We start from the raw sequence: 22,456 nt of genomic DNA, 5'->3' as shown, positions 1-22,456 counted from the left end.
AAGAGATCAACAATAGGAAAGCAAAGAAGAACAATTATTACGAATTACCTCTTATTGAATTGAAAGAAAATGGAAGGAACAATAGTAGATCTACAACAAAATGCAGGAACAACATAAAGGAAATTACAATAAAAGAATGGAAGAAGAATGAATGTAACAACAAGGAATTGAGAAGATAGAAGTAGAAGAAGATGAATTAAAATCTAGATCTAAGAACTAAACCTAATCCTAATCCTAATCCTAGAGAGAAGTGAGAGCTTCTCTCTCTAGAAACTACTTCTAAAATTAAACTATCACTAATGGTCAAAAGTATGAGAGTATCTAAAGTATGTTGATTCCCCTTCAATCCTTGGCTTAAATAGCATCAGAAATGAGTTGGATTGGGCCCATAAGGCTTCTAAAATCGCTGGCCACATGTTGCATTAAGTGGATCATGTGCCACCATCGGCGCGTCCGCGTACCGTGCGCGTGCGCGCCTCTATGCGCGATGCAACTATGGCAAATCTTATATCGTTTCGAAGCCCCGGATGTTAGCTTTCCAACCCAACTAAAACCGCATCATTTGGACCTCTGTAGCTCAAGTTATGATCGTTTAAGTGCGAAGAGGTCGGCTTGACAGCTTTCCGGTTCTTTCATTTCTTCATGAGTTCTCCAACTTTACATGCTTTCTTTCTTCATTCCCTTGATCCAAGCTTTGCCTCCTAAACCTTAAATCACTTAACAAACATATCAAGGCATCTAATGGAATCAAGGTGAATTAAATTTATTTATTTTAAGACCTAAAAAGCATGTTTTCACTCTTAAGCACAATTAAAGGAGAAGTTATAAAACCATGCTATTTCAATGGATAAATGTGGGTAAAAGGTTATAAAATCCCCTAAATCAAGCACAAGATAAACCCTACAAATGGAGTTTATCAATGGTCCTTGAAGTTTGGTTCTGAATGTTTTGTTACTTTATTTTCTAATTGCTGTGAATGTTTGAAATTTTGTTACTCTGAAAGTTTGGTTCTGGATCTGTTACTCTGATGGTTTGAAGTTTGCTATGAATGTTTGAAGTTTTGTTACTCTGATGGTTCTTTTAATTTTTCTCTGGTTACTAATGGCTTTGTTTAGTTTCTGAATGCTCGGTTCTTCTTCTTACTTTTAGTTTCTGAATTTTTTGTTCAAATAATGTTGCTAATGTTCTTTTTCTTCTTCCTTGCTAATGCTCTGTTTAATTTAGTGTCATCACTGTTGAGTCTGTTTCAGTGTTTTGAATATCTGATACTCTAATTTGTGATTTCTGAATCTAAAATTAATTAAATCATTGATTTTGTGTTGTTGAAATTGTTGATTAAAATGGATTTGTTATGCTGCTGTTGCCGTTTTTTAATTTTTAAGTATGATGTTTCTTAATTTTTGTTGAAATAGTTGTTGATTTTAGGGTTTAGAGTGATTATTTGTTGGTGGTATTTAACTTTTGTTGCTGCTTCTTTTTTCTTTCTTCTTTTGTTTCTTACTGATTTTCTATATTGCATTTATGTTTGACATTGTTATTGCTTTAGCTGTTGAGCTTGTATCTTGATAATGTGCTTCTGTTGCTTTAACTCTTTCTAATGCTAACTTATAACAAAGTTTTCTTTTGGCAGGTTTATCTTAGACACTTTGAGTTGCATTGCGGAACACATCCATGCACAAAGATACTGGAGGTATTACAAGCCACCTGCTTGGAGGTTTATCCAGCTGTCTTAGGAGATGCATATTCGGCATATTATCTATGGGTCCTGTGCCACATCATATTACTTTTATCATTGATGGGAATCGAAGGTTTGCAAAGAAGAGTAACTTGGCTGAAGGGATTGATCATAAGGCTGGATTTTCATCTCTCATTTTCATGCTTAGGTATTGTTATAAATTAGGAGTGAAGTATGTAACTGTCTATGCATTCAGCATCGATAACTTCAAAAGAAAGCCCAAAGAGGTGCAATCCTTGATGGAATTTATGCGAGAAAAGATTGAGGAGTTGCTTCAAGATAAAAGCACTATCAATGAATACGGTGTTAAACTACATTTTATTGAAAACTTGCAGTTATTAGCTGAACCTGTGAGGATTTCAATGAAAAAGGCAATGAAGGTCACTGCCCACAACAAACACAGAGTATTGTTAGTTTGTGTAGCCTTAACTACCTCATTTTTTGGTGCCATTCCTTTTATACTATTTAACTTAAGTTTGTATATTAATAAGATTATATGAATTTGATTGATGACATTTAATGTAGTTTTTTAAATTTGAAAACTATTTTAATATTTATATTATACTATAATTATATTTTAGGATGTTTATTTATTATTTTATTTTAAAACAATTTTTCTGGTTGAACCATCGGTTAGACCGGTTAGACCAGTATACCAGTGAACCAGTAGTTAGAACGGTTTGATAACCGATCCAGTTTTCCGAACCTTGGGCACTAGTAAAGTATGAATATATATTTGGAAAAAAGACAAGCAGGTACCTGACTTTTTAAATTTTTGACAAATACATTCCTGACAAAATTTAAATACAAAAAATTTTTTGACTTTAACAAACGGAAGATAATTTAGTTCTTCCGTCTATTTACCTCTCATACACCAAATAGAACTGGCTGACGTGGCTGAAACGGTGTCCATGTGTTTGTTACGGTGCTACACTGAAAGGGGAATAAAGTTCGAAGGACAAATAAGTCCTTGACGTCATTTTTCAAATAAAGTTCGAAGGATAAATAAGTTCTTGAGAATATAGTTTATTATGTTTCTATATGTATCATATATTACTATCAAATTGAAATATACATATATTATGTATCATATATTACTAGAAAATTTAATAATCAAATATGTCACATGTCACTTTTATTAAAATTGAGAGAAAATATTTTTTTTCAAAATTAATAAACTCCTTTTCTAAATTCTCTCATCTACCTCTCTCCATTTTTCTATTTCTCTCTACTATTTTTACTCTATATATAATTATATTTTATATTAGTAATTTGACAAATCAAAATATATCATCCGATATTTTTTTACAATTAAAATATTTTAAATGTAAAAATATACACATTAAATTATTTTAAATTTTAGATAACGAATGCTAAAATTATACTTTTTCATATAAAAATAATAACTAAAAATCTTATTATTTAATTTTTTATCTGCAGATATCTTGGTCTTCTTAGTCAGAGACTTTTGTCAACTTACAACTTTTTTGTAAAGGTAGTTTGATTTTATAAATCCTTTGTGCCATGCATAATTTATACCGTTAGAACAAAGTGAATTATAATTTAAAAAAAAAATATTCTCGTAATGTTATTATGGATAAAAATATTAGTTCTAATATAATATTCAAATGCACTAAAACTGAACTAATGTAATTTAAAAAAAAAAGTAAAAACAGGAATAAACCCAATTTCTACAATTTTAATACAAATAATTTAAATTGCAGAATACAACAAGTTAACTAGATTTCAAAATACAAGCATAATTTTATAAACTAAATTCTCATAATAGAAGTATAATAGAAGTATAATGAACTAAATTCTCAAGGACCTATTTGTACTTCGAACTTTATTCCCCTTCCAGCGTGGCACCGTAATGGACACTTGAACACCGTTTCAGCTACGTCAGCCAGTTTTGATTGGTGTATGAGAGGCAAATAGATGGAAGGATTAAATTGTCCTCCGTTTGTTAAAGTCATGAACTTTTTGTATTTAAATTTTGTTAGGGATGTATTTGTCAAAAATTTAAAAAGTTAGGAACCTATCTGTCTTTTTCCCTATATATTTTGTAAGGTAATTTATCCAAATTCGTTCTCAAATATTTTAAAGTCGATATTTTAATTTAAAAAAATTAATACATAAAAATATTTTTAAAATATTTTTTTGATAAATAAATTAGTTTTCAGTTTATATTTTAGTGAAATAATTACCTAAATCAATCTTAAAAAATTTTAAAAATAAACATTTTAATATATAAATTAATTTCTAATATTTTTTCTATTATATATAATAATATTTTGACTATTTTTTAGCATAACTCATTAAATTTTTCAAGTATTTAAAAAAAATATGAATAAATAAAAATATTAAAAAAAGTATTATATTGTTATTATATAAAAAAATTAAGATAAAAATTTATTAATATTATTTATAGATAGTTAATTATAAATGTGACTAAATTTATTTTATTTTTTAAATTTATATAATTTAAAATTTTATATTTAAAACACTCTTTATTTTTATACATAATTTTAATAGATAAAAATTATATTTCTTTAATTTTATATTAAATATTTTTAATTATTTTTTATTTTATTATTATTTTAAAATTATTTTATTTTAATTATATATTATCTTATCATATTATATACTATCAAAGACAAATCTAAAAAATTTTAACAATAAGAGCAAAGTATATATAATATAAAATAAAATAAGAAAAATAGAATAGTGAGGTCAAATTTAACAATATAATAGAGACAGGTATACATAATTCTTATGTATTACTTAGAGCTTTTTTAAATTTTAGTGGGAACACTTGTCTTGAAAATTATATAAGTGTATGCTCCAGCTGTTTGTTCTCATAGGTTGTTTTAATATTCCCAAATTCTAAGTGTGTAATTCGAACCTTAACAAGTTACTAGCATTATCATCAGGCTATCTTGCTCTTTAACACTTTATATGCTAATTATTATATATATTAATACCTTATAACATTTTCATTACCAATTTAGTTTTATTTTATCAGTCATTCTTAAATGTTAAATCAATTATATTTTTAATTATATACAATAAAATATTTTAGTTATAAATTTATTTTAATTTTAATTATATGATATTTATTAATAATATTTTTAAATATTATTTTTTAATAAATATTTATAGTATATAATAATATAATAGGTATAAACTAATTAATAAATTATTTAAATTTAAAAATAATAGTTATTTTAATATAAAAACAAAATAAAAATACTTATGATAGAGTAAAAATAATAAAATAGTTATTGTTCTTGTTCTATATTATTTTAGAATGGTTGGATTATTCTTAATATGTTAATAAAAATATGTATTTTAAATTTTAATTTTAAGTTTTGACTATTTTAGATTTTTTATTTATGTGAGACCGAGTCAATCGGTTCAACCAGTGACCCACCGGTTGAACCAATAATCCAGTGACTCGATAGCTTGGTCAGTTCAATCACCAATTCGGTTCTGACAACTATACTATACATTATAGGTTTTTCTTATCATTCTTTATATATGTATAACTATTATTGTCTCACCTTACTATTATGTTGTCTTATTTTATTCTCTTTGTTTTCTTCTCATTTTCATCCCAACTGCAATTAATTACCACTATGTATCATTATCGCATCTCATTTTGTTTATCATTTTAACCCATAACTATCCATTGTATTAAATTTTGAATTAAAGATTTGCTAAAAGAATTTTTTTCTTATTTGATTTGAATATCTAGATGTATAACTATTATAGAGATATTTATTTTTCAGATTTGCTTATTAAGTCATATTTTATTATTTTAAAAAGAAATTTAAGATATCAATTATTTAAAATTTTTGTTCAAATGATCAAAATTTGTTGATATTTATAAAAAGTAATATCAAATATATTATATCTTCTTAAAAGAGTAATATTATATGGATACTACTATTTTAACTACTATCAACATATACAATTAACTTATAAAAAAATTGATATTGTTGAGTAACTTTTCTACTCTCAATACTGCTTGTAATAATTCTTAATTTGTTTTGCATCTAATATATTAACTTCCATTTCTCTAAATAATAAAATTTTTATTCAATTTTAAAAAAAGAATAGCAACTACTATATTGTTAGTTTTTTCTAATATTTTAAGAAATTATATTTTTAAATTATAAATTTGAGATAAAAATAAAAAATAATAAATTGTTAATAAGTAAAAAAATTATAAATTATTTAATTTTTTAATGTACAGAATAATTAAATTTAAACTAATTAGATATAATACTAAAATTATTATATATTGTTATTAAATTTAACAATCAAGATAAAAATGTATAAATATTTGTAATTTTATTTATTTTCTCAATCTTATTTAATTTGAAGTAGATATAAAAATTTATATTTAAATCATACTTTTCTGGCATAAATTTAATGGCTAAAGAAACTTTTATTTTTTTTAGATTTATATTCAACATGTTAAATTATCTTTAGTTTTATTATTCTTTCAGAATTTTTAATTTTTATTTTCATAATTTTTTTTTTACCATTCTCTATACATATATCTATCATTATTGACTTGTTCTCTCTTTGTTCTTCTTTTTTTTTCTTCCCCTTCTACTTTCTCTTCCTCGATCATAATTAATATAACTCTAATATGATTCATCTACACTCCTATAAATGTAATTAAGAAATAAATTTAAATAAATAAATTAAATATTTTATTTACCAATCTATAACAATATATCTCTATAACGTAACAACACACACACATACTGAAGTTTGATTTTGAGAAAAGGATAAATAAGTCCCTGACTTTTTGTCCCTCTAACCATTTAAAAATACTTTTAAATTTTTGACCTCTTTAAAAAGTTGGACATATGCATCTTTCTATTCATATGGATCTGTCAGACCCAAAGAAAAAGTTTAACATGGACGCCACTATGCAGATATGGCTATTATGGTGTCCTACGTGGAGGGAGAATTTTTAAAATGAGATAAATTAGTCCGCCTTCTTCAAAACGATGTTGTTTGATTAGTAACCTTTGGCACAAACTTTCTTCCCTCAATTTATGTAAAACACGGTAAATTAATTATGAGCTAAGGGAATTAGCAAATTAAAAATTATAATTTAGAGAAGTAAAAATATTTAAAATATGAATTAAAATACTAATTTTAAAGGTTTTGGCCCAAAATTGAGCCAACGGACTAAACCAATTTGACCGGACCTATATTGGGTCCAAGGCCCAAATATAAAAGCCAAATCAGCCTCCTTCTTCCCTTACATTCAGCCAAACACACTGGGAAGAGAGTTGAAGGCACAAACCCTAACCTCCATTTTCACCCAAATTTTAATCTTCCATATTTTTCAATTCGTAACTCTGATTGACAAGCCATCTGCAGCCACGTGTTCATCTAGGAATTCTATTCAAACCCTTCTAAACAAAGTGGTAAAGAATTCTAAATTTTGTGCCCAATTCTCACCTCCTTTTAATTCTGCAATTTCGATTTTGAATATTGAGACATTTTATAATTTTGATGATTTAGGGGTGTTCTAGTACGAGTTAGCATTGAGTTTTGTCCATGTAATCAGTGGATAAGATAAGAAACTACTAATCCCTTGTGAATTATTGAATTAGTGAATCCTAGTATTGATTATGAAGAAATTGAATGATATTAGATTGAGTTCATGTGAATTGGAGTTGAATTGCTAGATTTGGGTGCTTGAATTTGAGCCTTGGAAAATGGAAACTCATTACTATGGATTTAGAGGTTTAGAAAGTTGAGAAGATGAGAGATTTTAAGGTGTTTTGGTCTTGGAGAGAAATCGACCAAGATATAATTTTGGTTTCTCATAATTAATATATAATGTTGCGTGAAAACTTAGGCTAGTTGCCATAAGACAGGCTTTAATATTTTGAACTGAACAGAGTATGTGTTGGAATGATTGTGAAATTGTTAAATGTGTATATATGTGTTGTATGATTGAGTTTGATGATGATTGTTGATAATGTGATATGTGATGATGAGTATTTGTGAGATTTGGGCTGGAGGCCGTAACCTGTAAGTCCGGATAAGTATGATGAGTTGAGTTTGGTGTGGTTTGTGTTTGGATTGGAGATAATTGAGTTGTGATGATAATTGAGGATGATTATTGAGTTTTGGTAACGTTTGATGTATGATAATGTGAATATTGTTGAGAAATAAGGATAAGAGTGATTTATGTAAGAGGTATGGTACATTAGGTATTGGATGATTGATAAGTGATTGAATAATGTATGGAAAAAAACCTGACCAAAGCATGGTACATTCAAGTTCTCTCTTATTTCATCAATTCACATCCACGAACTTTCTATCATTATCTCTTACCTCCCTTACTATCTACCATCTCACGGCATAATAATTTTTTTTATCCATCTTCCCTTGCATCTTTCTTATTTCATTTAAATATACCGTAAAATCTAATATAATTTGCCTGAAAAAAATTAAGTAATTTTTTATCTTATAATCATTTTATATTTTGAGATTCAAAATTTTATATTTTTATTTTTATTCAAGGTTTATTTTTGTTTTATTTTAGTTTCATTAATAAAAAAATATTAACATTAGTTTTAATATTTAACCTTTAGGATAAATAAAAAGATGGGACTCTTTTTATAAATTAGATGATTGAAAAATTATTTATTATAAAAAAAAGTTAAGTCTATTTTTTTACTATAGAAATATGTATAATTCACTCTTAAATTTAATCAAAATAAATATATATTTATTTAATTTTTTAATTTTACATCAATTATTAAAATCATGATATAATAAATGTGCTCCAATAAAAAAATAAAAATAATTTCATAACTATTTTTTTGTTGGAACGAAATATGACTCAATAACTATAAAGTCTAATCTAAACAACTATAGATAAGTAATAAAAAACGGACATAAAATTTAACTTTTTTGTTATTGGGTACAAAAAAATAAATATAATAAAATAAATTACTATTTTTATACATAATGACATAAAATTTAACATTATCCTTCTCTAGAGCCATCTATTTTTTTAGTTTTTATCCTTATTTTTGTACTTTATTTTAATTTTATTAAACCAAAAAGTACTAATGTCATTTAACTTTAATTTTTAATTTTTATCATAAATGAAAATATGTAACTTTGAATGCATTAGATAATAAAAAAAATACTCAAAATAAAAAAAGTTAAATTTACTCATTTATTACGTTTATAGGAGTGTAGTTGATTCACATAGAGTTATGATATTTTTTTTGAATTTTATTTTTAAATTAGTATTTACTTTTGAGTGTAATAATTATGAACTAATATATGATGGTAACTAACTGCGATTGAAGAGAAGACAGAAAGAAAATAAAAAAATGGAGGAAGAAAGAGATAACAAGTTAATATAAGAGTGGTGGTGAAGCATATGTAGATAGATAATGATAAGAAAAAAGAATAATAAAATCAAAAATTAAAAATTTTAAAAGAATAATAAAACTAAAGATAATTTAAAATGTTCAATATAAATTATAAGAAATAAATTTTTTTAGCTATTAAAATTATGCAAGAGAAAGAGTGATTTAAATATAAATTTTTATAAATTTATAATTGAGAAATAAATAAATTTACAAATATTTATAAATTTATATCTTCATGGTTACACATAGTAACAACCAAGGTTGCGAGAACCAGACCGGTCAATAAACCGGTGAGGTCACTGGTTTAATAGTTCACTAGTTCGATCGGGGTTGAACCGGGATTCAACCGGTTTAATTAAATATTAAATAAAATTATTAAACTTAATAAAATTCAATAATTTATAACTTAATAAAATTTAATATTTCACATAATAAATTATCCATTACTTAAGATTAGATGTTTACAAATAACTTCAAACATCAAAGTTTATAACTAAACAAAAAATAAAACGTACATAATGACAAACCCATAGTGTTCTACATTCAAAAGATACAATTACTAACTTTCTATACACAAACAAGGACTATCCCTATGGTTTCTATACACAAACAAGGAGTTTTCTAATCAGATATGGCAAATTTTCACAACAAAGAATAGAAAGATATTAGGCTATTAGCAACACCAAATTTCATCCAGAACACACACACACATAGACAGGCAGACTATTGCTGTCAAAACAATACAGATTACTTTCTTAATCGTTATTATTAAGGAACACAATTTGCCCTGCTTTGTCCAATAGATTTGCTCACTTTTATTAGGATTTACTGATTTAGCATGATTCAATCTTATCCTCCATAATATGAATATCAAACACTATAGAATATTACAGAGAAAAAATGGGCAAGGAAGATATGTAGCTTTTCAAAAGGATTAACCGATTAAGGCAATCTTGGTTATCTTCAAATTCGCAGCAAAAAATTGAAGCATAAAAAATAAACAGATATAGCATGATTCAATCTTATCCTCCATAACATGAATATCAAACACTACAGAATATTACAGAGAAAAAATGGGCAAGGAAGATATGTAGCTTTTCAAAAAGATTAAGGCAATCTTGGTTATCTTCAAATTCAACTTTATAGCCCAATTTAAGCAGCAAAAAATTGAAACATCAAAATTAAACAGATATAGGAACAGAAACATCAAAGATAAACATGAAGTCATGAATAGAAAGGAACATGAACAGAGAGCAACATGTTTTCTGTGATAGAGAAGTACAGGAACAAGAACAGAACCATGAATAGAATCATGCCCGCATACATGAACCGAGGTGGAAGGCAGAGTATTACCGGCGAGCTGGGCGAGGTGGAGAGCTGGGCGACGACGGTGGAGGTGGGGAGCTGGGCGACGGTGATGGAGGAGAGGTGCGACAGTGGAGGTGGAGAGCTCTGCGACGACGGTGGAGGTGGAGAGCTGGGCGACGACGGTGGAGGTGGGGAGCTGGGCGACAGCGATGGAGGAGAGGTGCGACGGTGGACGTGGCGAGCTGGGCGACTACGATGGAGGAGCGGAGCTCCGCGACGGCGATGGAGGAGAGGTGCGACGGCGATGAGGGGCTGTGGCCTGTCGGAGGGTGAGAGGGTGAGAGAAACTGAGATACTGACTGAGGGTGGTGGCTGGTGGCAATTAGGGATTTAGGGTTCGTGGCTGAAGATAGCCTTTTTTTTTTCCCTTCAAAACGACGCCGTTTTGAAGTTTAATTTTCAAACCAATAAACCGTAAAAAAAACCAGACGGTTTTCCCGGTTAACCACCGGTTCGACCGGTTTTTTCACCGATTTTTTGCCAGTCGGTTTCTGACCTTATCCGGACCGGTTAGATGACCGATTCCCGTTTTTTCCAGTTGAACCGGCCGGTCCGATTCGGTTTTCAGAACCATGGTAACAACGTAATGATTTTAGTATTATATCTAAATTAATTTAAATTCAATTATTCTATATATTAAAAAAATTAAATAACTTATAATTTTTTTATTTTTTATTTTATTATTTTATACAAAACTTTTAAATGCGTGATATCTTAATTTTTTTTAAAATGATAAAATATGACTTAACAAGTAAGTATGAAAAATAAGTATTTATATAATAGTTATACATCTAGCTATCTAAATCAAATAAAAAAAATAATTCTCTTAACACAATGGATATGTATGAATCAAAGTAATGAACAAAAATGAGAACTCCAATAATGGTATAGTGGTAATTGATTGCGATTGGTGTTAATAGAAGAAGAAAATAAGGAAGGATAATAAAATAAGGCAACATAATAGTGACGACAAGAAAATAATAATTATGCATGTAAAAAAATAATAAGAGAAAATAATAATATATAATATGATGAGATGATATAATCAAAATAAAAATTAATAATTTTGAAATAATAATAAAATTTAAGATAATTAAAAATATTCAATATAAAATTAAAAAAATAATTTTTTATCTATTAAAATTATGTATCTTCTAAAAGAGTGTTTTGAATATGAATATAAATTTTTAAATTTATTCTAAATTAAATAGGATTGAGAAAATAAATAAATTTAATATATAAATAATTAATTTGTAAATAATATTAATAAATCTTTATCTTAATTTTGTTAAACATAATAATAATATAAATATTTTTATTTTTTAATTTAAATTTATTTATTTTATACTTTTACATATACTAAATAAATTAAAATTTTTATTTTTTATAATTTATTTTTTAATTATTAATATTAAATTTATAATTTTAAAAATAAAAATATAAAAATATTTTTTTAATTCAACAAAGAAGCAGTTGAACATGCACTGTTTGTTGAGCGGCTAGTAATTCATAAATTTAAAAATTGAATTGAATTAATTGGTTCAACCGGATTAAACAAAAATCAATTTTTTGACTGATTCAATTAAAGCAAAAAACTATCTGGGATGCAATCGGTAAAAAAATCGATCTAATTAACGGGTAACTAGTGAACCGTTTGAACCGGGCATTTTCTTTTATGATTTCCGATTTTTCAATTAAAAAAGAAAAAGAAAACCGCCCCACTGTCTCTCCCAAACGAAACCCTACCCTAAACCAAACCCTATCAAAGTTCAGAGGCTCAGTTGCGGCACCTTCAAACTTCAGAGCCCCCTCTCTGTCCGAGCTCACTTCCCTTCCTCCCAGCCCCCACCATCGCCGAAGGCAGAAACCCCCACTCTATTCACTGCGTATCTCAACTCAGTCTCTCTTCACTGCGTGCGCCGTGGCTGCTTCTTTGCTCCTCGCCGTGCGTCGTTTCTGCTTCTTTGCCTCCTCGCCAGTCTTGCTGTTGCTTCCCTGCTTCGCGTCGTGTCTCGCCGTCACTGCGGGGTGGTCTCTGCTCCTCTGATTTTAGGTAACTCTGTCTCACACTCTCACCGCGATCTCACCCTGTCTCACACTCTCCGAGCTCACTCTGTCATCGCCGTTCATCTCTCGCCATCTCTCCGGTACGCCAATGCTTCAGTTTCATCTCTTTTTCCAATTAATTTTTAAGATTCTGAGTTTGTGTTCCAGTTTGGAATTGGATTATTCATTTAATTTGTTGAATGCTGATGTGATTCTGAATTCTATTTAATTTGAATTATGAGTTTGAAATTGGATTCAATTTAGTTGTTATTGCTGATGTATTTTCAGTTTAGTTTGGATTCAGAAATTGGAACCATGATGCTGATAAATTGATTAGAATCCCAAAAACTAAATATGGTTATATGCTTTGGCCCTCTTATATTTAGTAGGTTTAGAAATTTGTAATTGAATTAAACTTTGTTTTGTGTTGCGATTATATGTTTTTTGGTTTGAGGATTTCTATCTTCAATCCTTTATGTGATATGTTAAGTTAATAGAAATCTTTCTGAAAATACTTCTAATGATAAATTATGGATAAGTTATTATGTAAAATTAATTATAATTACGTGTTTGTATGTTTATTTATAATTTTATATATTATTTTATTATAATCTGATTTTGCTTCGTATACTAAGATTGTTGTAAATCCTTTTGATGTTGTTTAGTGAAGAGATACTCGTTGCCACAGCCCACAAGCACTTCAAAACCCTGGTTGCTATCTTCATCATCATGGGGAAGAAGAAGTTCATCGACAAGAAGAAATCCGCAACATTCCAGCTTCTGGCTCGAGACACATCTGACCCGTCCTTCGGCAACTCTCCCGGTGCTGACTGTGTCTTCGTCCGGGTTGACAACAACCCACTCCCTGCCGCCGATTTCATCTCTGCCGGTGACGACTATGACAACAGAAATTCCGTGTTTGATGATGCTCCTGGTGACGACGAAAGTGATGATGCTGGCGACTTTGCTTTCAGCAGCTCGACGAGCTCTATGCCGCTGGGGAGCCGTGGTTTCGTTGGTTCGGTGGGGGCAACGCCGCTTCCGGAGGAGGTGAGAAGGGAGATTCTGGAGCTAGGGTTCCCCGATGATGGGTATAATTACTTGATTCATTTGAGGGAAATCAAGAATGCTGGTGGTGGCTCTGCGTATTATCAAAACCCTAAGTTCAGGGTTGAAGACATCCCTCGTGACGTAAAGGTTCGATTTTTTCATTTTGATTTTTCGGCTGTTTATTTATTTATTTATGTGAAGGTTTTTTGGTTTCAAGCTGAATGGGAAGTTGAAACTATTTCGGTTGAAACCCTAAACACGTCTCTGGTAGTATTTCTTTAGCAAAATGAACTTTTTTGGGACTGAATTTGTTGACACATTGATCATTCAGATACTACTTAACAAGAATATAATATTTTTTGGTTTAAATGGTCTACATTCTAATCTCTTGATAGTCAAATTTGTGCTTCACTCCTACACTCCTAGGATAAATTTTCATTTTAAATAAACTTTTTTCTTATTATTATATGGGTTTTCAGTTCCTCTGGAAATGAGATATTACTATGTGGTCATCCCCGTCCTTTGTTATTTGTTTCTGTGAACATTGTGTTTCTCTCAATATACTGATGAAACGTCTTGGCATTACCCTTCTTTGTAGACTCAACTAGGCTAAGGAATTTGGTGTTTGTGAGTGGAACCATCTTATTGCCTGAATTGTGAGTTAAATGGTGTTGATGTGGGACACTGTATTGTTTAAGAACTTATTCTTGGCCCTGATTAAACATCAAGTGATGTTTTGTTTTGTTTTGTATTGTTTTTTGGGCACCTTTTCTAAAGAGTTGGTTATGTTCTTAAATGAGAATTCATTAGTGAGATTTTCTTTTGGTGAGTTTAGGCATATGATGCTTCAAGATTGAAAATCTCAGAAGTTGATGGTGAGCCCGAGCCAGATTCTATATACAGTGTAGCATCGAAGACTACTACTGTAAGGGTTCAGAAAGTGGTTGATCCTGAAGTAGCAGCTTTGCTCGACGATAGTGATTTATCACGGTTTGGCTCTGATGTTGAAGATTTGGAGGAAGACTTTGTTGTGAGGGCGAACCTCCACGAAGATGGTGATAATGTAGAAGAGAAGGCACATATATGTGATGGTAAGAATTTTGAAGAATCAATGACAAATGGAAACCAAAACAATGCACATGAATTGCAAGTTTCTTCACATACCAGAGTTACAGATAATCTTGGGTCCTTGGGTGGTGTTGCAAATGGTGCGACTGGAGTGGGTTGCGCTGATGAGAAGGAAAGAGCTCGTCGCCTGTTGGACGAACAATTTGATTTGGTGAGTTCTGTTATTCATAATTTATACCATTCACGTGCTACAGTCTTGTTCATCTGCTGTATCTTTGGTTTCAATCGTATTATTTAATGAACTATGTTCAGTTTTGTTGTTTCCTGCTCTGGTGTTGTCTTTGGTAAAATGCATCTTTTTTTTCTATGATTATCATTCTGTGTATTTTCTATGTTACAGTTTGAACGCCAAGAATATGGAACTGATGACAACGATGATGATGATGATGATTCTTATGAACATTACGGGGCTGAAGAAGATGGATCCCTTGCCGAGAAGCTGAAGTGCTGTCTAAACAACGATATGATGGATGACCTGGAACACAACGATGACAAGTATAAGGTTCCAGCTGATATATTGAAGAATAAAGAGGGACCAAAGGTTGAGGAAGAGGATTGTGCTGCTGATGTGATTCGCCGTTGCAAGGAGTATGCCGAGGTGTACGAAGTTGAAGAAGATGGAGACAACGATGTTGTACTTTTTGAAGAAAGTAGCGATGAATCAGAAGTTTGGGATTGTGAGACAATTGTTTCAACGTATTCGACTTTAGATAACCATCCTAGAAAGATAGATGCACCCGAAGTAGCCAGGAAAAAGAAGTTGGCTGGAACTGTGTCTGCAGCCATGAGTTCCTCTAGTCAATTAATATCCCTTAGAGGAAAAGAGAAACTGCCTCTAGACTTCTTGCCCGGTAATAAAAGTACTTCCGCTGAAAGGGTTAAAGGGCTGAGCACTGCAAGAATCGAGTATAAGAGAAAGCCACATGGTCTAGAGACAAAGGAGGAGAAAAAAGAACGAAAGGTGTCTTAACATATACTTGTTTTCACTAGCTTTGGTTTATGCTATTTCTTGAATCTTTAATGCCTTCTTTATTCATGCCACTGAGGAGTTACACATGCTGCTGCTTAAGAGCAATACATACATATATTCTAGTTTGATCCTTATTTGTCTACTACCACTTTGACTGGAATGGTTGGCCTGTTTATTTTTGTAGGCTGCTGTGAAGGAGGAGCGGCGAGAAGCAAGACGCATGAAAAAAGAAATGAAGGATCTTTATAGGAGTGAAGCACATCGTGCGCAGAGAGTTGCTGCCATATCTGGGCCTGCTTCTATTCATCTTTTGTAGGTTTTCAATTATAAAGGTTTTGCCTGCTAGTTGCTGCTACTCATCAAATTCTCGGAAGAAATGGTTACATAATGACAATATGCAAATTTAAATTAATATCCCAAAATGGTGCCATTAGCCCATTACTTCGTGTTTCTGATATACGCTTTAAATGAGAGGTTCCAAATTCGTGTTTTATTTTTATACTTATTCTACAAACATGAGAGAACTATGGGTCACAAGCTTTTCCCTTTCCTTGTTTTGTTTATGTAATGTAACAGAGTAAGCAGGATTCTATTTTTCGTTTATCGTTTACTAGCTCTATTATATAGTATGGTGCAACGTAGCATAAAAGCATAACACCTAACCAAGCTTTATTTATTTGTATTAAACAGCTAACCAAGGTTTTTGTAGTGAAATAAGTGGTGTTGGAGCCTCTTGTTTTATTATCGTCCTTATTGTAATTTCTAATTGAGCTTTCGGGTTCTCTCAACCTCCCTTTTCAACTCAATGACCTGTAACCTCTACACCCCAATAAAACCGTCATAAATTCTTGTCTGTTACTCAGGTAATAAAGGGTCCAAGTCCCCGCCAAGGTACGAGTTGAATGTTATTCAGTCTAATTTATATTATACAAAACCTTTTTTCTTATTTCTTCTTTAGATATATCTATGTGGGTTCCAGGAAGCATATGACAAATCCACACAAACAGTTGAAAAAAAGGTCTTCATCGTCGGCGTATATTCTCATTGAAATTTAATATTTTATCAAACAAGGGTGTTTCTTGGTGTATTAATCTTCCGCAGTCATTGTATCTGAAATAGTGTTGCAATGCAACAAAAAGCAGCGTGTTTTGGGAGATATGCCACAAATGAAATGGCTCCTACCTTGGCTTTATATGTTTGATACATTGTATTTATTTCCCTACTTTTAAACTGTCAAAAAAGTGAAAGAATATAGCAGAAACAGATTTTTCTTTAAACAAAAAAAAAAAAAGAAAAAGTGAAATTGGGTAAAGAATAAAAATTGTAATTTTTTTTAGAAAAATGTGTATGTCTTTATTTTTAATTAATTTTTCTATTATAAAAGTATAATTTTCACTTTTAATTACGGGATAGCATTATCTATTAGAAATATGTACAAGGAGATTGACTATGGCATCAATATCAATATCAACGACCACATCAAAACCACACCGTTTTCCGCAATTGCCATCACCACAGTAATAACGTAAAAAATTTACCAACTCATACTTGATTCTAATCTTCTATGAACGAGCAACACATACAAAAAATAATTTATTTAAAAAGTTTTACATTTTTCTTTTCCTTAAAAGTTTTAAATAATTGTAAATATTCTTATGACATACACTAATGTGCTTTAATAATGCAATTAGGAAGAAATATTTGTGATGATGATAAGAATTAAGAACAAACGAAGTCCACATAGATTGGCAGTCATGGTAGTTTTATCGTATGACCAAGCACTAAACTCGGTTAATTAATAATGTTATGAATACATAGAGAAAAAGTTTTCTTGACCCAGTAAAAGCTAAGCAGCTTAACAAACAGAGAGGCATCTATTTTCGCTTTGGTGCTCGCAAGTCACAACACTAAGCAGAGGAATCTTCATCCAGAACACAAACTCCATGTCGTGTGGTCCACTCCCACAGCTAGCCAAGTACGCAACCACCATCAACAAATGCTTCTATTGCCATTTCTTATGCAGTTCCTGTCAGCCACCTCTTCCCCTTTTATTTCATACCTTCCCAAACGGAAATAACTATTCTTAGCTAAACTTGCTGCACCCTTTTTTTTATGGCTTTAAAATCATCTTTGAAGGTAATTTATTAAGGCGTTTGTTATATGGCTGCCTAAAAGTTCGATGTCAAATAGTTGATATCTAATTGAAAAGTATAGAATTTAATAAATCTTAAAATATTTAACATTTGCTATAAAATTTAATATTTTTTATATGGTCCCCATATTTGTTTTATAGCTAGTTGATGGACTGGGTCGGTCAAGCAAGTTGACGGCTACAGCCTACAAAGTTAGTTAGCTGCCATTTCCGAACAAAAAAAAGAAAACACAAGTGGTATGCGGTCCTACCTTCACATGTCTTGGATCCGATCCAAATCCAATTCTTAGATTAGAATACACACCAGCACCACTCTTTAGACGTCAACCCTAAGGAACACCAACAATCTTAATTCTTTTCTTCTTCAGAGCGCGCAACAATAATGCAGCTTCCATTGAACTCCTTCCATCGTAGTATGTAATATGCTTTAATCAACTTCATTCTCTTAGCCCCAAACATATATATATATATATATATAAATAAAAATAAAAACAAAAAGAGAGAGAATCAGATAGAACAACCTCAAACTGGTGACACTGAATCTTGTAAAAGAGAAATGAATGTGTTAGTGACAGAATCTAGGAATAGATTCTGACGATAGCAAACTGTATACCCTAAACTAGTAGATTTCTTGGAATCTCTTTATGTCCACGAAACAAATGGGTTAGTGCCGCATCATTGACGTTTGACAACAACAAGGGAAGGAGGAAAAAAGAAAAAAAAAATGTAATCTAAAATGCCTAAAATTCTAAGCAGTTAGCATAGAAATTAACGTAGTAATAGTAGAATCCAATGTAAGAAGAGGAATCAGCGCTTCCATGCATAAACAATGAGTGAGAAGCCAACGGGATCTACCAACTCGTTCTCCTCCACACTGGACCATTCCAACACGGAGGAGCTTCCGCCGAATGACCCGGCGGAGGAACCCACCGAGACGGAAGAAGACGACATCTTGGCCCAGTCGCAGGAGCCACTCAAACCCAAGTTCCAGTTCTGCTGCGCCCATGGATTCACGACGTTCCTGTCCACGCCATGTTCATCCGCCTCGAACTTGAACATGAAAATGGCGTGCCCATCGCCGTTACTATCCTTGTCGAAGAGCCAGTTGTACACGTCCCACGAGATCTGAACCGGAACGCCGTCGATTTCAACTCTCTCATTGCCCCTGAACTTCCACTTGAGGCGCTTTATCTGCAGCACCCTGTCGCCGTCGACGGAGAAAGAGAGCTTGGAGGAGGCAGAGTCGTTATCCCTGGAGGAGCCGCAGTCGATTTGAATACGGCGGGTCTTGCCGCCGAAAATGGCGGTGGTGGAGTAAACGGTGTCGGCAAAGACGTGTTCCTTCTTGAGGAGGAGGGAGTGGGGGTTGTTAGCGTGGAGAGCCTTGGACTTGGAGTAGGCGTCTTTGGGGGAATCGCCGAGGAGGAGAACGATGCGGTTGTGGACGACGAGCGCGAGGTAGAAGGAGGAGTGGGGTTCCGGGGAGAAGGAGGAAGAGAACTTGGCCTTGGAGAGGTTCCAGAAGAGTCGCGTGGTGGAAGAGAGGGTTTTGGATCCGTGCTTCTTCCAGAATATGAAGGGCTTTATGTGAAGTTGAAAGGAGGAAGAAGAAGGAGAAGAAGAAGAAGAAGAAGAAGGGGAATCGAAGGGGTTGTGGTTGTGGACCTGGACGTGGAGGGAGCGGCCTAAGATAGAGCGTGACCATGTTAGAGTCACGAGGCCCGTGTCGGTGTGGTACAGGTATGTGGTCAGGTTGGGGTTGGAGGAGCCTGGTGGCGCCGGTAATGGAGGACAATTACGGCGGGTGTGGGATGGCCGAAAGCAGGAAGGGAATGGCGATGACATTATTCTTTATTATTTATTGTGTTTATGATTTTCAAGAATGGGGATTTGGGAGGGGCTTTTATTTCCGGATCCGGATGAACAAGACCAACACACAGAGGGGACCAAGAGAGAAAACTGTCTCCTTCAACACCGGTTAAATTACCGCAACAAAGTTAACCAAATTACCGCAACAAACAAAGTTACTACTCATAATTACCTTATTGCCACTGTGCAACAATGGACTATCAATGTAACCGATCAAAACTTTCTCTTCCTTAAGTTAGACAAAATTGTTTGATAAATTCAGGAATTAATTCCCTCTTAAATTAAATTAAAATAATGAAATATAGTTACGGATTTAATAATCATTACTTTTTTTCTAATTTATCAAAAATTTTATTTTGTATCATATTTTTCTAAATTAACATACCGGGTCAAAAAAAAGTATAAGATATACACATATTTCTTTTTTATTTTAACATTTTAAGCTAAATTTAATTTTGATATACTATTATTGTAGATTTTTTTTATACATACACTTAATTAGGTAATGTTACATAAAAAAAAGGTAAAAATTCAGGTAAAGTCGACTTTACGTGAAGTTGATATCTAAAAGCCGTTAAATGAAAATTTTTCAAGTGAAGTCGACTTCACGTCACGTGAAGTTGATATCTAAAAGCCGTTAAATGAAAATTTTTTCAAGTGAAGTCGACTTCACATGAAGTTGATATCTGAAAGTCGTTAAATGAAAATTTAGTAAAATCAGTCAAATCATCGAACAACTCTCAATATCAACTTCACGTGAAGTTGACTGCACCTGAGTTTTCACCTAAAAAAATAATTATCTTTTATATTAACAACAAAAAAAGTTACTCAAAAAAATAAATATGATTGGATACCTATAAAAAATATTCTATATTAACATAATCAAAATTAAACTCCTCTAAGTTTAAAAAAGTTTTGCATGATAAAAGTAGAAGACTAATTCTATGATGCTTATTATTTAGTATCTAATTTTTGTCTAATTTATTTTTTATAATAAATTTTAAATATTAAAAAATATTTATTTATATATTTTTTAAATTAATTATTAATTTTTTATTTTTTGTCAAGTTAAAAATTATTTTTTAGACACCGAGCAATTATCACTAATTTTTGGTCTAATTTTATTAAGTACCTACTAACCCTCACTCTTCTATATCAATAACGCATTATTAGTTGTTTAATTCTAATTTTTTAACAGAATTAAATTTTAAATATCCACTAAAATATGTGAGCATCTCTAAAATCAATTAGAAAATAGAGGCTATATGGATTTCTATCTTGTACAATTATATATAAGAGATCACGAGAGCAATGCTTTTGCTAGATATTAATGTCTTCATTAAGAATGTTAAATTTTGTAAAGAGATCACGAGAGCAATGCTATATTTGCTAGATATCAATATCTATCTTAATAAGAATGTTATTATTAGAGACTAAGTTAGGGATTTAGGGTTTAAAAAGCAAATTGGTCAATCATTAGACGTAAAGAGACTTAGGTGTGTTAGGTATTATGATTCCGTTAGCGTGTTTGTGTCTGCAAAATGACAACTAGGGGAGAATTATTGAATTGAAGGTAAGCGTTCTAATTTGGAGGGACTTGGCTACTTGGAATTCCTTTTTGCATGAGATCACAATCTCTCAAATGGCAAAAGAGAGATGTAATTCTATTTTGGGTGAGAACTTGCAATTTGACAAATCCCAACATCATCGTCATAAAATAACATACTTATAAAAAAATATGTAGATAATAAATTAGTTATTTAATATTTATATTATTTGTATCTTTTTAGAATTTAATTTTAGGGTAAATCACCCTTTTAAAATGATTGAGAGTCAATATTATCGATTGTCCAATTTTAATTTTCATTTTAAAATTCTCTTTATATAAATCGATCTAACTTAAAACGATTTACTAGAGAAGTCTAGTAAATCAGTTTAAGTTAAATTGATTTAGTATATCCCCTTAAATCATTCTATCATAAATTGATTTAGTAGAAAAGCAACTTTGTATAGTAAATTAATTTATCTTAAACCAATTTACTAGGATAATCGAAAAATATAGTAATCCAGGCTTCCAACGATTATATAAATCAATATATGTTAAACCATTTTCTAGGACTCCCAACGGCTATATAAATCAATCTATGTTAATATAATTTTCTATGAGAAGACGTTATAAAATTCGTTTTTACTCACTCCGATTTATCATTCTCCATACTACACTTCTTTTCTTGAGAGAATCCGACGAGGATCATGAATATCCGACGAGTGAAGTATCAGTGATGAAAGATAGGGACAAAATGGATTGTTTCTATCAATTGGATAGTCTTACTCATATTGTTGGACATATACATAAATACGTTAGTGTTTAAAATTCGTAGTTTTATCATATTAGATTAAAAGTTAATTGCTAGCATATTAATTTTAGGATGATTGTGATAATGTTAATGATATAAATAAAGTTGGATAGAGTAGGATTTGTGGTCTATATTGTAGAAAGCTATCAGTTAGGATAGATAACATATACAAGGGTGAATTTGTGTTAGTTTAGAGTTGGTATAGATGATGTATACTTTGAATTAGGACTTATAGTTAAGTTAGTATTTATCGAATTAGATTTGTTTTTAAATTTAGCGGTTGAATGCAATAATTTATTATGGTTTGAATGCTTGTTGTAGTTAGTTATGTATGAGATATTGATCGCATAATAA

At 31.0% G+C, this 22,456-nt stretch overlaps 3 protein-coding genes across 3 annotated transcripts; 2 read left to right on the top strand and 1 right to left on the bottom strand.

Moving 5' to 3' along the window:
* Window positions 1–1,016: 1,016 nt before the first annotated feature.
* Window positions 1,017–2,235, top strand: LOC112717740 (dehydrodolichyl diphosphate synthase CPT3-like). Its single transcript, XM_072204241.1, has one exon. It carries the CDS (start codon window positions 1,672–1,674, stop codon window positions 2,233–2,235), a length of 564 nt encoding a protein of 187 aa, XP_072060342.1. The 5' UTR covers window positions 1,017–1,671.
* A 9,951-nt stretch (window positions 2,236–12,186) lies between these two features.
* On the top strand, window positions 12,187–16,327 carry LOC112715960 (uncharacterized). The gene is made up of 5 exons (XM_025767803.3): window positions 12,187–12,677; window positions 13,242–13,773; window positions 14,462–14,905; window positions 15,095–15,715; window positions 15,909–16,327. The coding sequence occupies exons 2-5, from the start codon at window positions 13,306–13,308 to the stop codon at window positions 16,038–16,040; spliced, it is 1,665 nt and encodes a 554-aa protein (XP_025623588.1). The 5' UTR covers window positions 12,187–12,677; window positions 13,242–13,305; the 3' UTR covers window positions 16,041–16,327.
* A 2,061-nt stretch (window positions 16,328–18,388) lies between these two features.
* On the bottom strand, window positions 18,389–20,062 carry LOC112715958 (uncharacterized). Its single transcript, XM_025767802.3, has one exon. The coding sequence runs from the start codon at window positions 19,719–19,721 to the stop codon at window positions 18,684–18,686; it is 1,038 nt and encodes a 345-aa protein (XP_025623587.1). The 5' UTR covers window positions 19,722–20,062; the 3' UTR covers window positions 18,389–18,683.
* Window positions 20,063–22,456: the final 2,394 nt, after the last annotated feature.

Source organism: Arachis hypogaea, chromosome 10 (genome assembly GCF_003086295.3).
Source record: "Arachis hypogaea cultivar Tifrunner chromosome 10, arahy.Tifrunner.gnm2.J5K5, whole genome shotgun sequence".
In the NCBI taxonomy this organism is placed as follows: domain Eukaryota; kingdom Viridiplantae; phylum Streptophyta; class Magnoliopsida; order Fabales; family Fabaceae; genus Arachis; species Arachis hypogaea.
Note: the sequence above shows the minus strand (reverse complement) of the source record. Positions and strands in the feature narration are given on the sequence as shown.